The sequence below is a fragment of the Leptinotarsa decemlineata genome, unplaced genomic scaffold (genome assembly GCF_025532065.1).
Source record: "Leptinotarsa decemlineata unplaced genomic scaffold, Ldec_3_MD MMD2_tig00000133_RagTag_RagTag, whole genome shotgun sequence".
Lineage (NCBI taxonomy): Eukaryota > Metazoa > Arthropoda > Insecta > Coleoptera > Chrysomelidae > Leptinotarsa > Leptinotarsa decemlineata.
In genome coordinates, this window is record NW_027412542.1 from 3,177,541 (window position 1) to 3,201,028 (window position 23,488).

The following is a 23,488-nucleotide window of genomic DNA, read 5'->3' on the forward strand; positions in this document are numbered from 1 at the left end:
AAATTTCCTTCCACCAATTCACATGTGCAAAGGCACATGTGAATTGGCACACTTTTTACTAACATGTATTTACATGTTAGTAAAAAGTACTAACGTTGGCCTTGTTGTGATGAATCCATCTGGAGCAGATCTTAAGCTCAAGTATAAATGCAAAGTCGAATTTATTGCAGTCTGTGAAATGTCAAGAAAAAAAACACTTCTATCTCACTGTATGTCACACGTCGATCGTATATGTAAATGCTTCGGGTATTGTCCATTTCCCATCCTTTTGGGTAACAAGGACAACGGAACTACGGTATGGAGACTCCTCCTAAAAACGCTTGCTTCTAGTAACTTTGATGTTTCTCATATACAACGTTTTCTTTATCAATCTCTTTGCCAATCTAAATTTCCCCAACAAAATAGTAACAAATTTATTTTTGTTGGGTGTATTATAAAGCTTAGAAATAAACCTTGCTAACACCTTTGGACTAAAAACGGCCAATAAGTCGGGACATTTTCATATATTTTACAATACTTTATGACATCTTCGCAAAAAAAGCTACAAAAGAAGAAGACACAGTTCTCATTAGGAACCTTGTTCTTCTCTGAAGCACTAGCAAATGTATATACATATTGTACAGGATTGTCTGAATCAGCTCCTGACAGGGTTAACTAGTTAATTAATTGTACCAGTCTCCGCACACGATATATTTGGAGGACTAACACATTTGTTTTCCCTAAGTGTTTCGCGGCTAAGAAAATTCCTTTGGTTGATTTTGACTGGTAATCATCTATGTAAAATGGCACCTGCTGTTTTTTTAACAAGCAGTGTTCCACGTTGGGCTACGTGAACACCGTTGACAATATATTGACTTACTTCAGGAGCTTGTACGTTCCTGGAAATTTGAACCACAACATGTTCGAAAAAATGGGCGCAAATCTGTCAAACGGTCTCTGTGAAATTTTCCCATTTCTCATGGTAGTGCATTTCCTCGCGCACAGAATTAACTTAACTTGGCTACCATCTTCCTAGTTCTTCATTTGAGAATATAGAAGACTTACTTTGTTCTGGTTTTTGTCTTGCTCCTGTTGCCACTGCCCAAACTACTGCCAATTGTAGCTCCCCCATTGTTGACTCCTGGGGACAGTTACTCCTTAATGCATCAATGTAGACGTCGCGCTGTTTGATAAAGGGAAATAATATAGTTGAATTTTATTTAACAACCAGCTTAAATGTCGTTTCGTAGGTAACAATCAATCACATACAACCATTTCATACATCGATCTTCAGGCAGCAATCCACCTTACTGTCCATAGTCAGCAACTGTTCGGAACTAATATTCTTTAAACTAAACTATATTCATCCAACAAACAAAGAAACCCAAACAAAGATAGATGCGTGTACGAATCATGATCACCACGCACATTTGCATCTATTGGGTAAAATAAACAAGCCTACTTACTCTGGCCAATCAGATTGAACTGCAATCGGCTGGCGGAATTCATTGTTACAGTGTCTAAGTAGTCAGTTCCTTCGTCCGTCCCTATTTCACTTTTCAAACATTTTTATTTAATAAAGGAAGCCCGAAAATAAATTACTTTTATTAACACGCTTTTTTAGCTTCACCTGTATGTATGTTTGTTTGTCAATTTGTTTGTAACTTGAGAATTATCGACATTATTGCTTGATCTATGCGCGGGCAGATGGCGCTACACGTAACCTCCTTGATATAATTCGAACTCACTTTACATGTATTTCTTCATTTGAAAAAATTATATTTAAAAACGCTTTTATTAGCGTCACATGTATGTATGTTTGTTTGTTTGTAACTCTCAATCTCGGAATCTGTATTTGACAGAATTAGACATTATCGCTTGATCTATTCGCGGGCAGATGGCGCTGTACGTAACCTGCTTGATATAATTCGAAGTTACTTTGCATGTATTTCATTAACACACGCGCCTGCTGCCTTATTTGTAACCCTCCTTTTCGCGCCTGCTGCCTCTCCGGATCGGAAAATATCAATGGTCATTTTTCTAAACAATATACAGATGATTGATCCCAAACTTTAGATAAAATAAATATGGTTTAAAAAGACTAAAAAACACGCTTTTATAGCATACGAAACTAAAAAATGAAAAATTAATATAGTTTATGAAACTAAAAAACACGCTTTTAAAGAACATCGAATATTTTTTTTAAATAAGTTCAAAACAGTAACGTACGAAAAATACTAGTATTTTTATGAAAAAAAGGTGGGCGCTTTGTGCCTTTTTTTCCACAATAATACTAGTATTTTTCGTTCGTTATTGTTTTAAGGTTATTTAAAAAAAATATTTTCAACTTTTCAGTTCGATGTTCTTTAAAAGCGTGTTTTTTAGTTTTTTAAACTATATTCATTTTATACCCCTAACACAATTTGGTCAATATTTTTCATTTCATTCTTTACTTCTGGTAACTTGAGTGGTCGAATATCAATATTTTGATGAAAAATGAAAACCATTAATTTTTTTCCAGCCTGTTATAATATTTAAATCTTTTGATTAACATTTGGTGTGTCGTCTTTCGGGAGTGGCTAAATTTTCAATCAAAATGTTGCTGCAAAGCTACATTATTCTGATATCATTCATCACTTTCCGACGTGAACGTTTTCTCTCGTTCATCGATTTTTCGATGTAGCGTGGGCGGCGGGAGTTTTACCACAAAACAATTTCTCCTACTGGTTTTACTCGCTTCCCCGCTACCTCTATTCTACACTTCAGTGGATGGGATGGTCGAGGATCGATGGTTCTCAATATACCGATGACTTTTACATGGCATGTTGGAATGCCCACTCAAGATTGTTTTCAATCACAAAAGTCTAAACTTTCTTGCATGTTGGAGACTAATTTATCCTTGCGGGTAAAGTCGAAGTAAACGATATTATGAACACTTGAAGTTGACGGCACTCTCAAAGGCCAAAAAACCAATACATAGAAATGAACCGGCTGCGAACTAGTTCACGTGGACTGTAGAATTGGCGGTTCGTATTGGATAATTTTTACCAACCGAGTTTAATGATTGGCTGAATAGTCATGAAATTAAATTTGAAGTCATGTTACGGTGGCAGAACTCGGGGAATGCGGGGATTGTTATCGTCGTCGTGTCATCAATGTTCAGTTCAGGAACTGATCGCGATTTGAGTGTTGAAATTCGATATTGGTGCAGTTATAATTACATAAAATTTTTGTTATCTGTGTAAAATGTGGCGTCCTTGGAAAAGTACTAATAGTAATAACGAGTGTGATAACAACTCAGACTTTTTCCAGTGTAGTGATTCCAATAGCGATGGTGAACAATGCGAAAAAGAGATACCAGTGAATAAGACTCGGATGCATTTGAATATTGAAACAGAGAGTATGTTTCAATGTATATAAGAATCTACAGCTCAAGTTTGGTTTCGAGGGAAACAAACTATTACAAGCAACATCAGATTTGACCGAAATTCCTTTCTCAACTGTACGTAAAATAGTCAAAAACAAACCTTACGACACGATGTGATACAGGATTATCAAAACCTTCAGATGTTCATCTAATGAAGTCATTGAAAAGAACAGTATCCGACTGATACAAAAGCAATGAGATTCCTACAACTGAAATCATAAGAAAGAAATTTAATACTTTCGGCCATAATGTGAGCTGCTGTGACAAAACTCTTCAGAATTGCATGAAGAAACTAGGATTTAGATTTAAAATAATAAACAAACATCAAGCAGTTATGGAAAGCAGAAGAATAGTGGAATTGCCTAACAAATACTTATAGAATAAATAACTAAATATAGACAAGAACAACGGAACATTTTCTATTTGGACGAAACTTGGTATGACACTCACGACACAGTTACGAAAGGGTGGACTGATGGTTCAACAATTTGTACATCTAACGTGCCTGCAAACAAAGGATCGCGACTAATTATTGTGCATTGCGGAGGAAGTAAAGGATGGGTTCCGAATTCTTTTAAATTATGTGGAAAAAACTTGAGGACTGCATTGTTGACTATCATAAGAACGTGGAAGCTAATATTTTCGAGGAATGGTTTGAAAACATATGGATCCCATATTTGGATGCGAATAGTGTAATAGTTCATAACAAAGCTTCTTATCATTCTCGACAGCTCATCAAAGTACCGAATAAAAATTTGAGGAAAGATGAAATACAAAGTTTTTTATGGATAACAATTTGCATTTTGAAGATTACTATACCAAAAACTAACTACTTGAAGTTTTACAGACAAAAACATTGAAAAAAGTGGATGCCTTTGATAGTATTGCTGAGACCCCATACTGAGACTTCCCCCTATTTTTGTGTTCTCAATACCATCGAGTTGATTTGGGGAAAATTGAAACAAAGCATCAGGCGTAAAAATAATTTTCCAAAATTTGATAAGTAGGTAATAGAGCTAATTAAAGAAGAAGTATCTAATATTACCGAAGAAGACTGGCAGAAAAGGATTTAAAAAATAGTTTTTGTTGAAAAAGACTATATGGAGATTAAACACTTCCATATTAATGGTGAAAATAAATTCATTATTGATTTAAATACCTGTGATGCACTGTTTGGAACCTTTGGTGTAGTAATTAATATTACTGGAGTTTTTTCCCAACATCAAACCGTTATTTTAACACATCTACACTTGTTTCGACCACCAAGTGATCATCTTCAAGAGGAAGATGATGACATCATATAGTAATAGGCTAAAAAGAGACAAAAACTTAAAATATGGAAAAAAAAATGAACAGCATCAATGTGTAGACTACAAAATTTTTTATTGACCAGTATATACCACGACCCAGTAGAATAAATATTTATTGAGATATGTAGTTACAAAAACACATGACATTGATACGGACAAAACTTTTGAAACAACCTAACACTTTGTGTCAGTTTGTGGACTTATATGGAATGCACAAATTACTGACGCATGCGAATTCCCTCGTCAACTCAACAGTATGTATATAATAGGGGAGCCCAAGCGGGGATTTCGGGATTTACTAAAGCGCGGCAGATTAATATACAGGGGGATACCTTGTACCCGGTTAAGTACCTCCACCAAATATGAGCCCCATATATAAGGCCGCCTGTGAGGGATAAAGGATCAGATTAGTAAAAAAAATGATCATCAGAAATTCTCGAGCGCGTCAGATTAAGGTAGGGTGAGTTAATTACCTGCTAAAAAGTGTGTATTCCAGTAATCTGACAATTTGAGAGTGACGTAAACAAAGGGGAGGGCAGCAAAGTTGTAAAAAATAACGTCATTTCGAAATTCTCGAGCGTAGCTAATTTTTTTTATTTTGAAGAAAATAATTCAAGGATAACGAAAAATATATAATCTGACTATTTTCGCAAGCCGAAATAACAAAAATTCGACGGTTAAGTTTAATGCGTGTGATGCGTTTAATGCGTGTGATACCTATATTTCCCTCTCCGAGTTTCTATTCCTCTATTCTCTATTCACTATTCACTTTTTCTCTATCTATTACTCTCTGACTCCGTCCCCACTCTAAATTCTGTTGCCATGACGCCATCACAGCTGATCACAGAGACTCGTTCGTGATGAAGATGATGATTAATTAATCAATTAATTGATGGATGTAGCCATTACTACGTGATAGGAAATCATAATGAAGAAAAGAGAAATTGAACTTTCTATGTCTTTTACCACTTTTATTTGTAACTAACGTTACTGCAGTTTCGTGTATAAGTTTGAAAATGTCCTTATATATTGTAAAAAAAGTGGTAAGAAACATAGAACGTTTCATTTCTCTTTTCTTCATTAATTAATCAATTGATTATAAAAAATTAATTTTTTTTGAGTATTTAAAAAAAATTATTTTCTTATAAATACAAGTATTCTACTTAATAAACAAACACTTATTTATTTGCATGCTATTTCCTGAGCTTTTCAATTAATTAAGTTCAATGAATTAAAAAAAATTAAAAAAAATTGTTTTTGTCAGATTAAGCATATCCCTCTAGATAATCGTCAGATTATGAGACAGCACGTCTAAAACATAAAGGTGAACCATATATATCTTAATCTGACGCGCTTGAGTATTTCAAAATGGCGATTTTTTTTTGCACATTATAATAATGGCCACGAGTTCGCGTCAGATCGAAATCGTCAGATTATTGAATGAGAGCTTTTTTTTGTTGCACTTAACACCCCCTTAGAAAATCTGACGCCCTCGATTAAATTTCTTTCTTTTCACTTTTAACCCTTACGTACAACCACCCACATCATGCAAACGATCAGATTAACATACGAACATTATTAAAAATACGTAGGAAATTGATGCTATCAATATCTGACGCGCTCAAGTATGTCCATGCAACAGTATTTTTTTACATATTTAAAAATCTATAGCCGATTTCCGCATCGATGAAAAGGTATATCTATGTATTATATAACATTTTTTTCTTATTATCTAAGCTTTGCAACCTAATATGTCTCAATGACGCTTGAGTAAATCCCCATTTTGCATCGTGGGCTTACAAATTGCAACAATATGTACCTGAAACGTACCTTCTTCACCTTTGAAATATTGACAATTACCTACCTTCTGGTTTTATCATTAAGGTTTAAAATTTATATTCGTTGCATCTCTGAAAACATTTGATGTCGTTGCCATCGAAGTGACATCGCATTGTGATATTGCGGAAATGTCGCAGATATGTTTGCAGGGTTTTCGCGTCGTTTGGATACACTGTTCTCTCAAAATATATGATGGAATCGGCCGATACTTGATGAAAATCCATAACTAACGTATTCTAAAAACACTTTATTGTGAGATTTTTACTAAAAACAATTTTACAAAAACGCAACACGTGTTTCGCCATACAATGGCTTCTTCGGGCGTGTTTTTACTGTATCTCAAACCGTTATGGACTTGGAGAGGAGAATATTTTAAAATAACACTCGAAATAGAAAAAACTAGCGGGTCAATTATTTCTACTAAAGGAGTTAATTAACACTGAACACGTTCTGGGTTTCCCAAAGGCATACATGTAGTTAGTTACATTCGGTTCGTGTAAATATCCCTCAAGCGAGTGAACGTTGGAGCATAGATTGTTATTGCAACTGACGTTATATTGATTCGTGTAAAGGTAATTATAGACTCTCTCCAATATGGTTTTTGAGTCCGGGAATTGTTGTCGTTCCATTATTCTCCTTCTTGGATGAAAAGGCCGACCTATATATTTGTACAGAGTGGGCCAAATTGGTCACTTTCAAAAGGGAAACTCCTTTTTTCAAATTAGATAGATGAAAACTGGTCTAGGTCAAATTTTATGACAAAGTTAATAATGAAAACCGCATATCGATATCTAATTATCGTTTCTGAGTCACAGCATGTTTTTTCGAAATTGTGCATTTTCGAAAAGTTGCTGTAACTTTTTTCCTTTCAATTTTTTTTTTTCTATGAAGACATTTCCAAAGAACTGTTTTACGTAAAAATTATTTTTTCAAATGAGATATCAATAGTTATTGATGGAAAACATTTTTTTTTCAATGAGACGCCCTGTATATTTCAATAGAGCTTGAAATTACTGTTTCCAAAAATGTAGCACGCTAGATATTTTGCTAGAGCCATCTTTGAAAGACAGAGCTTTTAGTTTTTTTCATGTAGACTTTGAAACGCACACTTTTCAAGTAGTCTATAGACGATGCGGCGATAAAACAAATTGCAAATCTTTACTGTTAGCTGTAAAATTTTGATTTGAGCAGCAAAAAAGGCCAAAATTACATGTATCAAATAGGAATGAGGATTTGGAAGAAATAGTCGTTTCAGGAGCCGTTGAAAATAATCCCAGAACGTCAACGCGAAATTTGAAAATATCAACAGGCCTACCAAGAAATAGCGTTAGGAGCATTTTAAAAAACTACAAATTCAAGCCATACAGGACCAGAAGAGTTCTTCAAGTTAGATCAGGGGATTTTTCACGTCGTATGACTTTTTGCAAGTGGTTCCTGGAAAGTTGTAACCAAGTGCGCGAATTTTCTTTAAATTGTATTTGTACAGACGGAGCTTATGAGAACAGTGTCGACATTTTCAACCGCTACAATTCTATTGTGGAGCAACGAAGTCAAGCAAGATTTGGATTTAGTGTGTGGGCAGGTGTTTTCAGGGATAAAATTATCGGTCTGTTTATTTATAATGGTACTCTCACATCTCGGAGGTATTTAGAAATTTTAAGACAAAATATTATACCCCTTGTTGATGAATTGCCTCTAATGGAGCTCAGAAAAACATATTTTGAACAAGACGGGGCTTTGCCTCACTACACTGCAATTGTCACCAATTTTTTGGCCGCAAATTTTAGTAAAAATTGGATAGCCAACCGTTGGTCGGCCAGGTCACCGGACCTAACGCCTATGGACTTTTACCTCTGGGGAAGGTTGAATGATCTCATTTTTAAATTGCCGACCAATTCTAGATACGAATTGGAAGCGGCAGTGATGCAAAGTTTTGCTTCTCTCGCTTCTATTGAACTAATTGATTTGGTAAAAACGTTCAGAAAAGGTGTTGCCTGTGTTTAAGAGAAACTGGTAGACATTTTGAACACCATCTCCAAAGAAATATATTTCATTGTTTGTTCTTTGTCATTATTATTGTTGAAGTTTCATCTATTAGTAGTTAATATATTATAAATTGTTATCAGTTTTATTGAAACTATGCTTTTTAATTACTGCTGTGAAAAGCTTTCTCAACATTTGATAGCTACTACTGAACATTTTCGACATGTGGCAGGATAATCGTGTTATATATAGTTATTTAAAAAAATGTTGATAGGTATTGAGAAAATCTAGAGAAATACTAAGTTTTTTGAAGATATTTTGCTCATATGGATTAAATTTTCAATTAATGATGAGGCTCTATTCACCATGATGCGAAATACTTGAATTGGTTAACGAATTCAATTATTTTGCCATCTAGTAAGAAAAGTGAGTTGATTTGTATTGATACCTTTATGTTTGTAAGGTGTAGTTATTATTATTGCCTTAGCTCTAGCTTAGTTTCTTCATTAGAGTTGAAATAAGTAAATATCGTCGATAATGTTCAGTTCATTAATGAATCAGAAACAAAAGAGGTCTCAGAACCCTCTCCTGTTAACTTTAAATTAATAGTGAAAGATAAAACATTTCCTACCCACGTGATGTGTTTGCAATCAGTCAAGTAATCTCTAATATATTTCAATACAGTATCTTGCTCACCAAACGCTTCTATTATCTCAATCTGTATCCGCCGAATCGTTTCAAATGTCCTCTTCAGACTCAAGAAAATGAAAACTACGTAATTACTATTTTAAATTATTTTTCTCCTTTTAGTACTAACTAAAGAGATAATTTCGTGATTGATGTGATATTAGCAAATTATTTGGGTTTATTGGTTGTTCACTTATGTTATGTAACAATAATTTTGTTCCAGATGAAGCCAGAAATCTACAGAAGGGAGTCCTCGTTCATTGTTTGGCCGGCGTGTCCCGTTCCGTTACCGTAACTGTCGCTTACTTGATGTCCAAGTATTCCCTCAACCTCAACGACGCCTTCAATGTCGTCCGCTCCCGCAAATCCAACATCGCTCCCAACTTCCATTTCCTCCAGCAGCTCTACAATTTCGAACGCGAGCTCAAACTCGATGTGTCTTCCCAAAGCCCCCTACCTCTGATGGAGCAGTTAAAACAGGATCAGAAGGATCGTGGAAACAAGTCGGAGCAGAAGAAGGATAAAGGGCCGTGCCAGAATTGCGGTCTCAAAGAGAATTGCAAGTGTAAGCAGCACAGCGACTTCCTCAGTCCACTCGCACAAATCGGTGTCAGTCCGGATTCTGGCATCGAATTCGACAGATGGGCCACTGGCACTCCGGGAGAATGAGAACAACAGGGGGGGTCACAGTGGCACTTTTAAAGTATGCGGTATACACCTACCTAGTGTCACTGTCATCCTCCCTCCTTTTTCCTGTAGTTCGGGTATTCTTTATGTGTAAGCCAAACGCTTCGCACCTTTTTAGTTGAGCTCTTTTTGTTTTTGGGTCCTCAAAATCTCCATTACCTGTTGAGTTTTGAGAATTTTTTTGTAATTGTTCAACTCTTCCAGAACCTCAATATTTGGATATTTCTTCAGATGAAGTGATATTTGCACAGTGAATTATAGACTGATATGAAGGAAACAGTTGAAAAGTTATTTGAGATATATCATAAATAGGCACAAGATCTTGTAATGTGACATTCATTTGTATATTGTATATTTAATATTTTACAAAGTGTAGTTCTCCCATTTTTTGAATATTTTATTCATTGTTTATAATAATTTTAATACTTTATTCATTTACATTTTATTTTTTCTCCCATAGATTTTGAATCTATCAAATTCAATATTTATAAGTCCGTACAGGAGATATTGAATTGTCAATTTAGTGAGTAAAACTGTTAATTTTCTCACAATAAGTAGTAAGTCGGACAAAATATTTTGAAAAGTTCTTTAAATGTAAAATTCATAGACTCATCTCAACTTAAACAAAAAGGATGCTCATTTTTAGAAATATCAGAAAATTTTCTTAATACCATTTGGGTGACTTGTGCAAATTTCAAATCATTTGAAAAGATCATGAGGTGTGGAGACTGTACTAGGTAATATTTACTTACAAAAATTCCCTTTTTACTTCATGTTCCGAGTTTTATAAATTTTAATGAATTTCTGTTCAATTTTTTCGGTGTACATATCAACGTGTTAGGTTGTACTATAAAAAATTAGCATACTTGAAGTTTCAATGTGTTTGAAACTACTTCAATAATTCTTTGGTTGTGAGTTATTGTATCTTCCACAACTGTTCTAATTGGAAATGGCCAAAATCGACCTTGGTAGATTGGAATATTTTTTTTGGTAAATGAGATTGGCAGAACTAATTGAACTGTTGCTACTACCGGCACTGGATGAGAACTTTGCTTGTGTTTAAATCTTGGGCCAAAGAATGTTCATACTGTTTTTAGAATACGGAGTAAGTATTAGTCCTTCACAAATACACTTTTTGTTATTGATACCTATTTGGTGTTACCAGATTCTAGTTAAATAACATATTAATCAAGATAAAAACCCTCAAGTTGATCCATAAATAATTGATGTAATTATTATCCTGGATATTTTCAGTAAAATATGATTTTCCTGATTTGGAATTCTAATCATGCTGAAAAGAGAAGCTACTTTGAATTGAATTCAATTATTGAATGAAGAAATGAGAATTGAAACTTTCTATGTTTTTTTACCACTTTTATTTGTAACTAAGTTACAATTCTCATTTCTTCATTATGATTTCCTACCACGTAGTAACGGCTACATCCATCAATTTATTCAATTATTGGAGTTATAGTTCCTTTGTTGCTGTATAGGTGAGATCCCATTATTTTTTTCTAAACATTGTTGAACCCTGACTACTTGTTGCAATGAATCTGAAGAGTGTTATTAGTTAGTTTTATAATATATAAGAAAGAACCCTGCAGAAGCCCAAAACTCTGTAAAAAGGTAGTGCCAATGTGCGCAAAATCATTTTCTGTTTCCCTGTGAAGTAAATGCAATATTTATAAGGTTACAAGTTGGTTTCTGCAAGTCATATTAATGATATAGAATTTGTCAAATGTTTCTATCAACATATTTGAACTACTGGGCGTTTCGTTTATAACTGCGACAGGCAATTCAAACGGCAATGAAATGATCTCAACAAGCATAAAAGATCCGGCAACTGGGTTTACTAAAGTACCTATAGATAGGGAGTTGGTTAGATATATGTCAAGTTATGAGTAATATCATCACATTGTCAAGGATATTCACTATGTTTTCTCGGACTGCAGCACACTTGAGAGTTCGTTTGGCTTCAGTTCAAGAATGACAATTTATACAACATGATAACTTGTTATAAGTAATTACAAAGATTAATTTTTGTATAAAAAAAAATTATTTTAATTAAAACATTGCCAAATTTAGATTCCTTTGGTAAAATTCAATCAGATGTATGAATTTCTTCCTCCCAACCTCCAAATTCATCAATTTAATTCAAACCGTCACAAAAACTTCATTCTAGCACAATATTCAATGTGTAAGCTCAAACTTAACAAACACTGCATACCCAAATCAAACAATTTATTGGATTTACCTCAAAATTTTCAGTGAATAATAGTACACATCTCACATTGATGAACATGTTGTGTCCAGTTCTGTGCACTCGCTTTATGAGGTGTAAAAAGAAATGCCAAACCAATGATTTTGAGGAGCCACTTACGGTCATGTCAAGTAGGGAATATAGTTTCTATATGTATCCGTGTAATGGAGTAAAAGTATTTTTACAAGTTTATCCTTCTTCTGTTTGAAAAGTCAAAATTAATGAACACACTTATTTTGACGACACAGATATTCTTTTCACAAAATACCATACTGGTTAAGTTTTGACTCAATCTATTAATCTCGTATGTGACCAATTCAATTCAAAAACATTGAAATCTTTTTCACAGGGAGATAGGAATTTTTGAGAATAAATGACAACGGCCATAGGGATTCTCTCAGGTCCCATGCAGAATGTATTTACCCTAAATTTGTTATATATTTGAGGTTTGAAAAAAGCTAATATATATGTTTGTCAGTTTGTAGAATACATTAAAATTTTATTGAATTGAAATGTTGACTTTACAATAAATTTGATCTATTTGTGTGAGGAATTTTTTGATATTTTCATCAGATTAAATCGCAGTTGTTCCAGTTTCTGAATTAGCTTTGGAAGTTTTATATATATTGAGAAATTGAATAACAACAGCCTGATTCAGATATTGATAAATTTTGACTGTAAATAATGTTACGCTTATAGTAGTTTTTTGGAAATACATGAATTCCTAATCTCTCTCACATTCTGTTGAATTTTTCTTATAGTTCAATTAATCAACCAATCTCATATTCTAATGTACTTCTTAGTCATCAATTCTATAGTACTCATAAGCTCAAATATTGATATTGCAGTATTATTCTCTTATTACCTGAACATTAGAGTAACATTCCAGACTTTTCAAATTTCATTTCATTATAAAAGTTTAGGAACCCCAGGAGTGTAACCACTATAAAAGAAACTAGGTGCAATATTAGAGTTTTGATATTTAGAAACAATCACGCAACAAATGTATTCGCACAAGTTCATTTCTACTTATAGAAGATATTATTAATTAAACTTCCAAATTCAAGTTGAATAAGATTTTTGTCAATAATGAATTATAGTGATTTATCTATATTAAATTATCTAAGGATGTTCCTCTGAAAAATTATTTTTTATAATTTTCATCAAGCTTAATGGATACTTTAATTTCTATATGAATAACTTGAAACTTATCAACCCTTTTGTTCTTGAGATGCCAGTCTTTGGAAATTTTAAGTATGAATGTGCAAGATACAGCTAACCGAGAATTGAAAAACTGACCTTTATGAATTCTTTAAAAAAAACTAATATATGATTATGTGATCAATCTTACAATATGGGAATGTGAAGCCTAGCTGTGTTATTAAGATATTACTTGAAGTTTGGAGTGTTACAAATATATTAATATTGACGTGTGTTTACTACTTTCCCTCCAAAGAGCTTTTTTCAATTGAAATATGAAAATATTAATATATAATTTTAATAGCCAAAAAGCTGCAAGAAAAAAAAATTCTATTCTGAACTTTTATAATTGATATTTCGATTTCTATAGACTTAGGCTTCACTATTCTACAGTTTTATGTTGATCATATAATGTTTTATAATAGAAATTGAGAATGTCACAACACATTGTCGGATGATGCATTAACGTGGATGATATTACATGCAAACGAGTGAAGCAAGATCATTTCAAAGAAATTTTGAGTTATTCCGGAGGAACAACCTTAAAAGCAAAGAGATTCATATGATAGATTTGTATAGGATTTTATTCATTTAGAAAAATTAGTCTTTTTCAATTCCACTTTGTAAATAGTCTCCAGTGCCATATATTTGTTTTAAATCTCAATTATATCTTGCCATATCTTTGTTTAACATTCACGAATAAAGAACTTGTTAAAATGTAATCACAGATGTTATGAAGTTACTTGTTAATTGGTAGGTATACATTGTTGAAATGACGATATTATATGTATGGAATACATAAATGTTTATAATAAAGTATATACACATATATATCTATATTTTCATGACATATATACATGAAGTATATAGGTATGATTTTCTTTAGGTTAGTTAAAATTAGAAGTCCTAGATTAAATAAAACGCGGGATTTCTACAGATCCCTTGCAGTTACAGTTTATGAAATACTTGAACGAAAATACGTGAAGTTGAATTGAACCCATAGATTTGCACATCTAGTAGATTTTTTATTCAATGAAGATTTTCGTTCAAGTATTAGAAGCTATAACAATGGCAAAGATAACACTGTATGTATTCATGTAGGAAAATTAAAGTGTAACATAATCTCCTTGTTGAATTAATACTTTTCAATTTCGTATGAGGCAGTTTTAGGAAGTTATATATACCTAAACAGGAACCTTATATTTATTTTACATTCCTGTTATAATCAATTGAACAAAACACATATTTTGAGATGATGACTTGTATTTATCTTCCACTTTTTAACCATTGAATAACTTTTATCTAATGTTATTTTATATATCATACTGAAAATAAGTGGACTTTAATAAATGTGTCCATGTTCTTCATAATTTTTGGAATATTAAATTTTCAATACCTTTTTTGATTGTTTACTTTGTCAATTCCACTTTCAACATTAAATCCAATATCTTTAAATATTTTTGAGAATAAGTATGAACATAAATGTTACCGGTAATTCACACACGTTAAGAAGTTATAATTTATTGGTGGCAACCTTGAATAACCACTATACAATTAATAAACTGGCAAGAGGATGCTTCAAACAGCTAAGAAATTCCACCATTAGGTCTATAATAATAGATTTTTTGTGCATAACTGAGTTTTATGCAAAAGGTAGGAGACGGCCAGATGCTATCTTTCACTCCTATAGAACAATATAGGGATTGACAATTTAAGTGAGTTTGTCAAAATTCATTTGGTACAATGATCTGAAGTGAACTGAGAGATCGAACTGGATTGATAATTATACATAATTTGTAAGAAAGAAAGGAGATGTCATTTATTTATATCCAGTAAGAAATACCTTTTTAGATGAGATTTCAGTTCATAAAGAGACAAATTCAATAATGGAATATATCTTGGGAAAAAAGGTTTTGACTTTCTGCTTCACCATCTTTATACAAAAAATGTGAGAATTTTCGAAAGAAAACAAGAAAGCAATCAAATTCAAAAAATTAACTCCATACAAAGATGTGCAGATCATGCAAAGAAGAGCTACTTTCATATAAACATTGAATCTCACACGAAAGAAAAATACTCTCATATAAGCACTGAATTATACAAAAATGACTTTTCTCTATTCAGTTTGAATCCATTCTATGCATCTTTAAAAGAGTTGATTTTTTTAAATTGATTGCTTTCTTCTTTTCTGTGAATGATTCTCACATTTTTTGTATAAAAACGGAGAAATAGAAAGGCAAAACCTTTCCCAAAAATTAATCTCTTCTAAAAATCTGTCCCTTTAAATTTTAACAGAATTAATTCTACTTGTGGCGAAGTTTGGAACCTTTGGTGTAGTAATGAATTTTACGGGAGTTTTTTCCCAACACCAAACCGTTATTTTAACACTTCAACACGTGTTTTGATTACCAAGAGATCATCTTCAAAAGGAACTCCTGTTTAATCTTCCTCTTGAAGAGGATCACTTGGTGATCGAAACACGTGCCAAGGTGTTGAAATAACGATTTGATGGTGTTCTGTTGCAGTGTAAACCAGGTTTTGCTATTATGGATATTAGAATGAATAGGTGATGATTGCATTTCAGTAAGAAATTATAATAACACACAATATTCTATATGATGGTAAATGAGTAATTGGATCAATTTGAGCTTCTTTTCTCTTGATGGTTGATATTTGAATCTTTAAAGTGACTTCTATATTAAAAAAAAACTATTTTGAAGACATGTTGGTCATAATATCTTTCTCAGTTACTTCGTTTTTTACTCTATATAAATAAAACCATACTTTTTTCTTATGAATTTCTCCTCATTATTGGCCATTGATTTTTTTCAGATGTCTGGTGTTTTCTTCTATTTACTTCTTGCCATTTGTTATTTGTTTTCATATCTTGATATCGTAGAATGAAATTCTCAGTCAACAAAATGTTTATTATTGAGACGATTTGCCTTGTATTTAAATAAAAGTTTCCATGATAATAACTAAACAATTTTCAGCGTTTTGCTAACAGTAGCTTACTTGGTAGAAGCTACTGTGTTAGTGAAACATGTCTAGAAATTAAAATATTTGTGAAAATTGTGTAATTATTATCAAGGATAGTGTTGTTGATTTTCGTCAAGTAACGGGTGAGTCTATTCATAAATCAAAGTTTAATTTGGTTTTCAATATCAATTTTATTTCGGAGAGACCAATAGACCCTTTTATAGTTTACATGTGTGTACGTAAAAAATAGCATAAATGTGAAACGAGAAAATAAAATCGTTGGTTTTGAAAGAATTCAATTTTTATTGTTATAAAAATTAATAATTCAAATTTTCAACAATTATTTTGGGAGGGAGTGATGAAAACTCAAAATAGTCGTTTCATATTTTAAAATGTTTTATAAATCGATAGTGATAACTCATCTAGCAGTCCATAAGAAAAAATTAAAAATATCGATTTAAATTGAAAAGGAAACAAAGTTTATGTTCGATACAAACTGAAAGAAAAAACACTCTTGAAACAAATACTTTCACATGAACATTGAATTACAAATGAATCACCAGTTTGCACTCCAAAAATTCATTATGATATATGTTTTGATGTTGCACTGATGATGTTGCATTGAAACATATATCAATAATGAAAACTCTGCACAAAGTTATATTTGAAAGATTTTTGACATAAAATGTCACATAAAACACTATCATCCTCAATGGTGCACTTCGAAGTTTCAGAACAAGACTGTTTTGGACAACATTATTCATTCATGAAATTACAACTTTATGTAATCAGAAGAGACAACTCTGCTCATCGTGATGACAGTTCATATTAACATTAATACGGCTAGTTCATTTTTTTCTTTCTTCAGAAGTTTCTCACAATTTTTGTTCAATGATGGTGAAGTGGGAAGTCAAAATCCCATAAAATTATCAACATTTTGGGGTACTAGTAGGGAGTTTGAATTGAAAGTAAGTATTGCATTTCAACAAAAACTGAATTCTTATATTCAACTCTTCATCTGCTGTAAATTCATCAATTGTCTCTTGATCTCGAAAGCAATCACTCCCAATGCAACACCAGTGTTGAGGCTTTCTACATCATTACTTAATGGCACATTGAGTCTCACTCCATTGAAGTCTTTGGCCAATTTATAAGAATTTTCACTAATACCCTCGGTTTCTCCTCCGATAATAACCACAATATGACTAGATGGGTTGAAACTGACAGAATAGTATGGCAATACAGGCACTGACTGAACTAGTTCTGCTAAATTCTGTTGTTCTGCTTCATCACCAGTGACTTCTGCCGATATTGTATTGTTGTCTGCTATATATACAGCTGATGAAGGAGGAAGGGTTTTCGTTATTTCCTCCCAATCTACTTTTTTTTTAATCTGTAATCTGAAATGAGCTCCACAGGCGCTTCGTAAAACCTTTGAATCCCAAACATTCACACAACCTGAAATGAAAACAACACCAATATAATCTGAGCTCTTTTGAATATTTTTTTTTTGTATATAGATAGATATATAGTTCTTTATTTCCAGCAGGTATAAGTTCACCCAATAACAGGAAATGTATAAACTAGATATGTTTCCTTCCTTTCTTTGGAAGATTCACACTTTTTTTATATCAAGATGGAGAAGTAGAAAGCCAAAAACCTTTCTTTCCCAAAAATTAATGTCTCCTAAAAATATATCCTTTCAATTTCAACTAGATAATGTATATATAAAAAAAAATTTTAAATGGAATAGAAATGTACATCCACATGTGCTAGCAGGATTAAATACTACAAAGAAAATATTACATATTGTAAGTAATTTTCTTGATACAGTTTATTATAAAACATAATAGAGATATCGCATCCCTACGAACGGCAACCCTCAGAAGTTGAAACTTATGCGATCTATGGACTAACGAGGTCTTACCTTTTAACGTCTGATTCCTAACACGGGTTGGACGATTGCAAGTGAAAATCGAGCGTGCAGCCTGGGGCTTGAACCATCGACTCACACATCGGCCGATTGACTGAGTGAACAAAGCACCCACGTCGAACCACCCAGCTATCGATCAGCTATACATATTAATTTCACGGGAACCACATATCAGATTGAAATTATTGATCTCTTTAAAATGTCTGTTCTAGCAAGATCACAGTAAAATACCTTTGACCAATATTTAGCCGAGGTACAAAAAATGGAATTTTTGCTAGCAGGAATTCATAGCTTATGTTATTATGTAGTAAATTATTGGAGACCTTATTGTTAAAATAATATGTCTAGTATTCAGTGTGATGAAATGCTTTCATTGAGAAGAATTGAGTAATCAATGTTGAAGTCTGGGTAAATACTATATTTTTGCAAATATAAATATTTTGAAAATTTCCTTTGAACACAATATATGGAACATATTTGGGTTGCATAATGGGGATACCATATCAATACCCCATATTCTAATTTGCTACATAACAGTTGAATAGTAATGTAAGGGTTGATGAATCTGAAAATTCCCTACCATTCTTTAACATGAAGCCTATCATTTCATTAGCTGGAGACATGGTACTTTGAATATGAGGATTGAATGACATCTTTTAGTCAAATAGTATGCCAAGGTTCCGCATTTGAGTCAACCGATTCAAGATTGTATTACTGATATTGTATGGAAATATCAATGCATTTTCTTTCCTCAGGAAGGTAACAGTTGAACATTTGTTGATATTCAACTCAAGGTGGGTTGTGTAATGTAATGTTCTAACTAACTTTTCAAACTCCATGGTTGTTGGTAACATAAGTCGGTAACACTGTCAAGTTTATAGTTTGGTTAGGTTTGAGGGAGGTCAAGAGTGTGGTTGGTGTCGACAAGTCGACATACTGCCTTGTAAAGCAAATAAACCGGAATAAAGGATTATGGAGTTTAATTTGCATGATACGACATGGTGGCAGCGGTGACTCAGAAGTGATAGTATCGAAACACGAAACGTGTTTGAATCTTTTTCGTTTCAATATCGTAGCTCACGGAGTTCAAGAGAAGCTATCTTGTGCCAGAGTTGACGGTTGCAGCAAAGCAGAAAGAAAGAGGAATATGTCTACCGGATCGAGACATAGAGCTAAGGATATGACTCCCTTGAACATAGGCATTTGGTTGATTGATTTAAGGCAGTACGGAAAGATAACTGAAATATGTGAAGAATCACGTTTATATATAGTTGAAACCAGTTGTGGAAAATATAGGCGAAACAGGTGGCATCTTGTTCAAGCTCCCTATCATTCATCGAATATCCAGGCTGAACCACCTATGCCCGATTTTTTCTTGAAACATGAAAGTCATTTTCAGAGAAAATTTAAAAATGTAAATGGTAGTAATGAAATTAGTTATGAAGGTGACTTTACTCAGGATGAAAACAAAAATTATCAAAGTGAGGTGCAAGTGAAAAGTGAAAGTGTAGAAAATCAAAAAGTAACACAGACTAATACCAGCTCAAGCAGGCCTAAGAGAAATGTTAAAACACCTGTACACTTGTCTGACTATGTATTGGAATAGAGTTTAAGAGGGCTATCAGCAACATTGGAGTATGATTTTAATTTCTTCGTAAAAAGAAAAAAAGGGGGATGTAATGTAACATTCTAACTAATTTTACATACCCCATGGTTGTTGGTGACATAGCTTGGTAACACTGTCGAGTTTATAGTTTTGTTAGGTTTGAGGGAAGTCAAGAGTGTGGTTGATGTCGACATACTGCCTTGTAAACATTTGAGTAAGCAAATAAACCAGAATAAAGGATTACGGAGTTTAATTTGCATGATACCACAGTTTGTAGTACACCATACATATACTGTGTTGATGTCATGCTGTAATGAATTACAATCTTGAGTTGTAACGATACTTTGATAAAATTTCAAGTCATCAGCATATAATAGAGTGGAGCATTAAAAATCCAGGGAGAGGCCATTGACGAACAAGAGGAATAAAAGACGCCGAAGATTAGCACACTGTGATATCCCCGAAGTTGGTGTTACGATAAAAAAACGATATTCTTGGAATGTGACATATTGACGCCTATCGAAAAGATGAGTCACATAAAAATAGTTTAAGAGAGAATCCTAAAAAACTAAGGTTTCATAATAAAATTTTCAGGTCAATTCTGTAAAGGCTTTTTGTATATCTATATAAACAGCATGTACTTGACCTCTCTGGTCCAAGATATCACAGATATATTGATTTAAACAAGAGAGGTTTGTCACACAGGAGTTTTTATTAACAAAACAGTGCTGTTCGACAGATTTACACAAGAGAGGTTTGTCACACATAACTTTTTATTAAAAAAACAGTGCTGTTCAATAGATAACATATCCTTTGTAGCGTTGTATATGTCTTTGAAGAGAATATATACCAAAGGTTATGACAATGGGATAACTTCCTTAACTAGGAAGGATTTTAAATTCATCACTTGGAAGGAAAACTACTCACATGAGCAACTCACACAGATATTTGTTAGTTAAAAAATAGTATACATTGATACAGGTTGGCCAGTGGAACCTGAAATTGGGCAATCTTTTCCATGACAATACCTTTTGTTAAAATGATTTCTTTGCATCCGACACCACAACATGTCCTTAAAACTGCTCCCAAATTGCTAGCTTCTCGAATGTTGTCGCAAATAATGGTCACTGGAAGTAAGTTAGGCGGAAATTTAAATGATTCTACATCAGGAGTTCTAAATATACCTGGAACAAATTCAATACTCTTAAAATATTTCAGACTGGAATATGAGTGGATTAGAACAAAGCATCATAAATACATAATTCATTTAATGTTTTTTTTATGATTTGAAAATTACTTTCTTTTTCTGATAAATATAATAAAGTAGATGAATAAAATAGATACTAGATGAAGTTTATTTTACAAGCTATCACCAGAAGTGTCATAAAATATGAGTAACTGGAAGATTCACATTTTGAAACAATTTTAATCCAAATAGAATAAGATTTGAGTCAAGATTTGAAAAAAATTTGAATGCTCTCGACAAAAAATATTCTCACTCTGTTGCATACTGCATATTTCTATCAGAGATAAACCTCCAATGAAAAAGATACTGAGTCTGGTTTGTAAAAACCTGTATTTGCACTTACCCATGATTCCTGGAGAAGTGGTGAGACCAGACCACATTTGTATTTCTCTGTAAGGCATTTTGTATAACTTAGCACCCATCTTTGGCAAATGTGGCTTCAAATCTTCCACGTCTTTCAATCGGCTGAACAGAATATATGAAAGTTTACAATCCGCCAATAAAGCTTCTTGAATCAATCTTTTTCCCTCTAAAAGAATCAAGTCATTTTTTGTTCTCTCTTTCTTGGACTTGACCTCTGCCAGTATAGAGCTAATCCTTGAATCGTTATTTTTGAGTTTGGTATACACGCAGTTTCCATCTGAATCTATGATGGTTTCCAACATATCTACAGTGGTATATTTTTTAGTCTCTCTAACATTTTGACTACTTTTAGAAATTGTAAGTGGTTTGAATGTTTTTGATCGCGGATTATATTTTGATAAATTATACCTGGAATTATTTCTTAGAGGTGACACATCAGCATTATATTCTTTACTTGAAATTTTTGTTCTTAAGGGAACATCTTCAACTTCATCATATTCTTCACTTGGAATAACTCTAATTGGAGAACGACGAGACCAGCGAACTTGGCAATTCAATTTGGTGATTTTTTTGTAAGCGCTCAATTTCAAGAAACTTTGACAAAATATATTAGTCATGTTGAACAATTATTTAAAAAAATGTAATCTCACATGTATCATGTATACCTACAATATGTATATAAGAAGCATGTAAACATAACCAAATAAAATATCCCGTCTTCCTGTCAAATGCGTCATGCAATCGGTGTTGCGAAGGCAAAAAGTTACGGAATGCAAGGTGCTGGTGCAAGCGCAAGCACAGTATTGTACTAACTTGTGGTGCCTTTTGAAACGAGACGGGACGTCGATAGCTTAGTCTATTGCGTCCTTAATAAGAGAATTTTCATGAGTTTCTGCATTTTCGAAAATTCCATGAATTCGTGTCTGTATGCTCTGCCGTATGGTAGGCAGATTCAGATCCCTGTCGTCTTATGTTGACGTTTCGCACGTACCACGGAGCGTTTGTTAGCATCCTCAGTATTTTATTCTGGACCCGTTCCAGGATGTCGATATGAGTTTTTGCTGCTTGGCCCCATACTCCTGAGGCGTACATTATAACAGGTTCAAACATCGTTTCATGAAGTAAAATTTTGTTCCTATGACTCTGGCGATTGATGAGAGGATACAGCTGAGATATCTTCACATTCGCTTTCGCCTTCACCAACTGTATATGTTGGGCCCAGGTGAGTCTGCAGTCTATAGTAAGACCCACTACCTGGGGGCTTCAAGCGAATTCTTTCGTCATAGACGAAGGCATTAGAACAGTGTCATCTGCATAGAGAGAGACCTCAACGTGGTCGAATCTTGGGAGACCGCTGATATAGAGGTTCTAAGTAGAGGTGAGCGAGAGGCCTGTTTCCTGCAGCCCTCCAGCCTATATCTGTCTTACCGGAGATCGGATGTTGTCTAGTTTGACAGTGAAAGTGTAACGCTATCCACTTGACTAGTCCCAGTGGAAGGTTGAATCTACTCATCTTATGTAGAAGGCCTTCGTGCAGAACGCAATCGAAGGCCTTCCAGATGTCTGGTAAAAAGATGTGTTGTTCGTATCTACTTTTATTCATCTCTTAAATTGCGTTGTAAACCAATTTTGAGGATTGTAGTTCACAAGACTGTGCCCTCCTGAAATTGAATTGTTCATCCGGAAGCATATGCCTGTCTTCGATCTCCTCGTCCAACCTTTGCAGGACTACTCTCTCCGCTAACTTGGCCATGAAGCCTAACAGACTTATCGGTCTGTAGTTCTAGGGGAATCGTGAATATTCACCCATTTTTGATATAATTATCTCAGCATGCTTCCACCACTTAGGAAAGTATCTGGGACTCAAGGAACTGTTGATAATGTTCCTGAGTGACATGACTTGGTTTTAAGGTAGCTTTTTCAATATTATGATTAATATTGAGTCAGCACCAGGGGCCTTTTTGAGTATGATACCGCGAATCAATCCGT

At 33.5% G+C, this 23,488-nt stretch overlaps 2 protein-coding genes across 3 annotated transcripts in view; one reads left to right on the forward strand and one right to left on the reverse strand.

Annotated features, from left to right (window-relative positions):
• Positions 1-14,772, forward strand: part of Mkp3 (Mitogen-activated protein kinase phosphatase 3) — a 51,264-nt gene extending 36,492 nt beyond the window's left edge. For both annotated transcript variants that reach the window (XM_074172564.1, XM_074172563.1), the window contains exon 5: positions 9,449-14,772. In XM_074172564.1, coding sequence (XP_074028665.1) covers positions 9,449-9,894 — 446 coding nt within the window. In that variant the 3' untranslated portion in view covers positions 9,895-14,772. The remainder of the gene's footprint in view (positions 1-9,448) is intronic.
• Positions 12,445-22,352, reverse strand: LOC111509153 (rRNA methyltransferase 3, mitochondrial). The gene is made up of 3 exons (XM_023164842.2): positions 21,480-22,352; positions 20,919-21,074; positions 12,445-17,809 (listed from the first exon to the last, which is right to left on the reverse strand). Exons 1-3 carry the CDS (start codon positions 22,114-22,116, stop codon positions 17,358-17,360), a joined length of 1,245 nt encoding a protein of 414 aa, XP_023020610.2. The 5' UTR covers positions 22,117-22,352; the 3' UTR covers positions 12,445-17,357.
• Between the last annotated feature and the right edge of the window lie 1,136 nt (positions 22,353-23,488).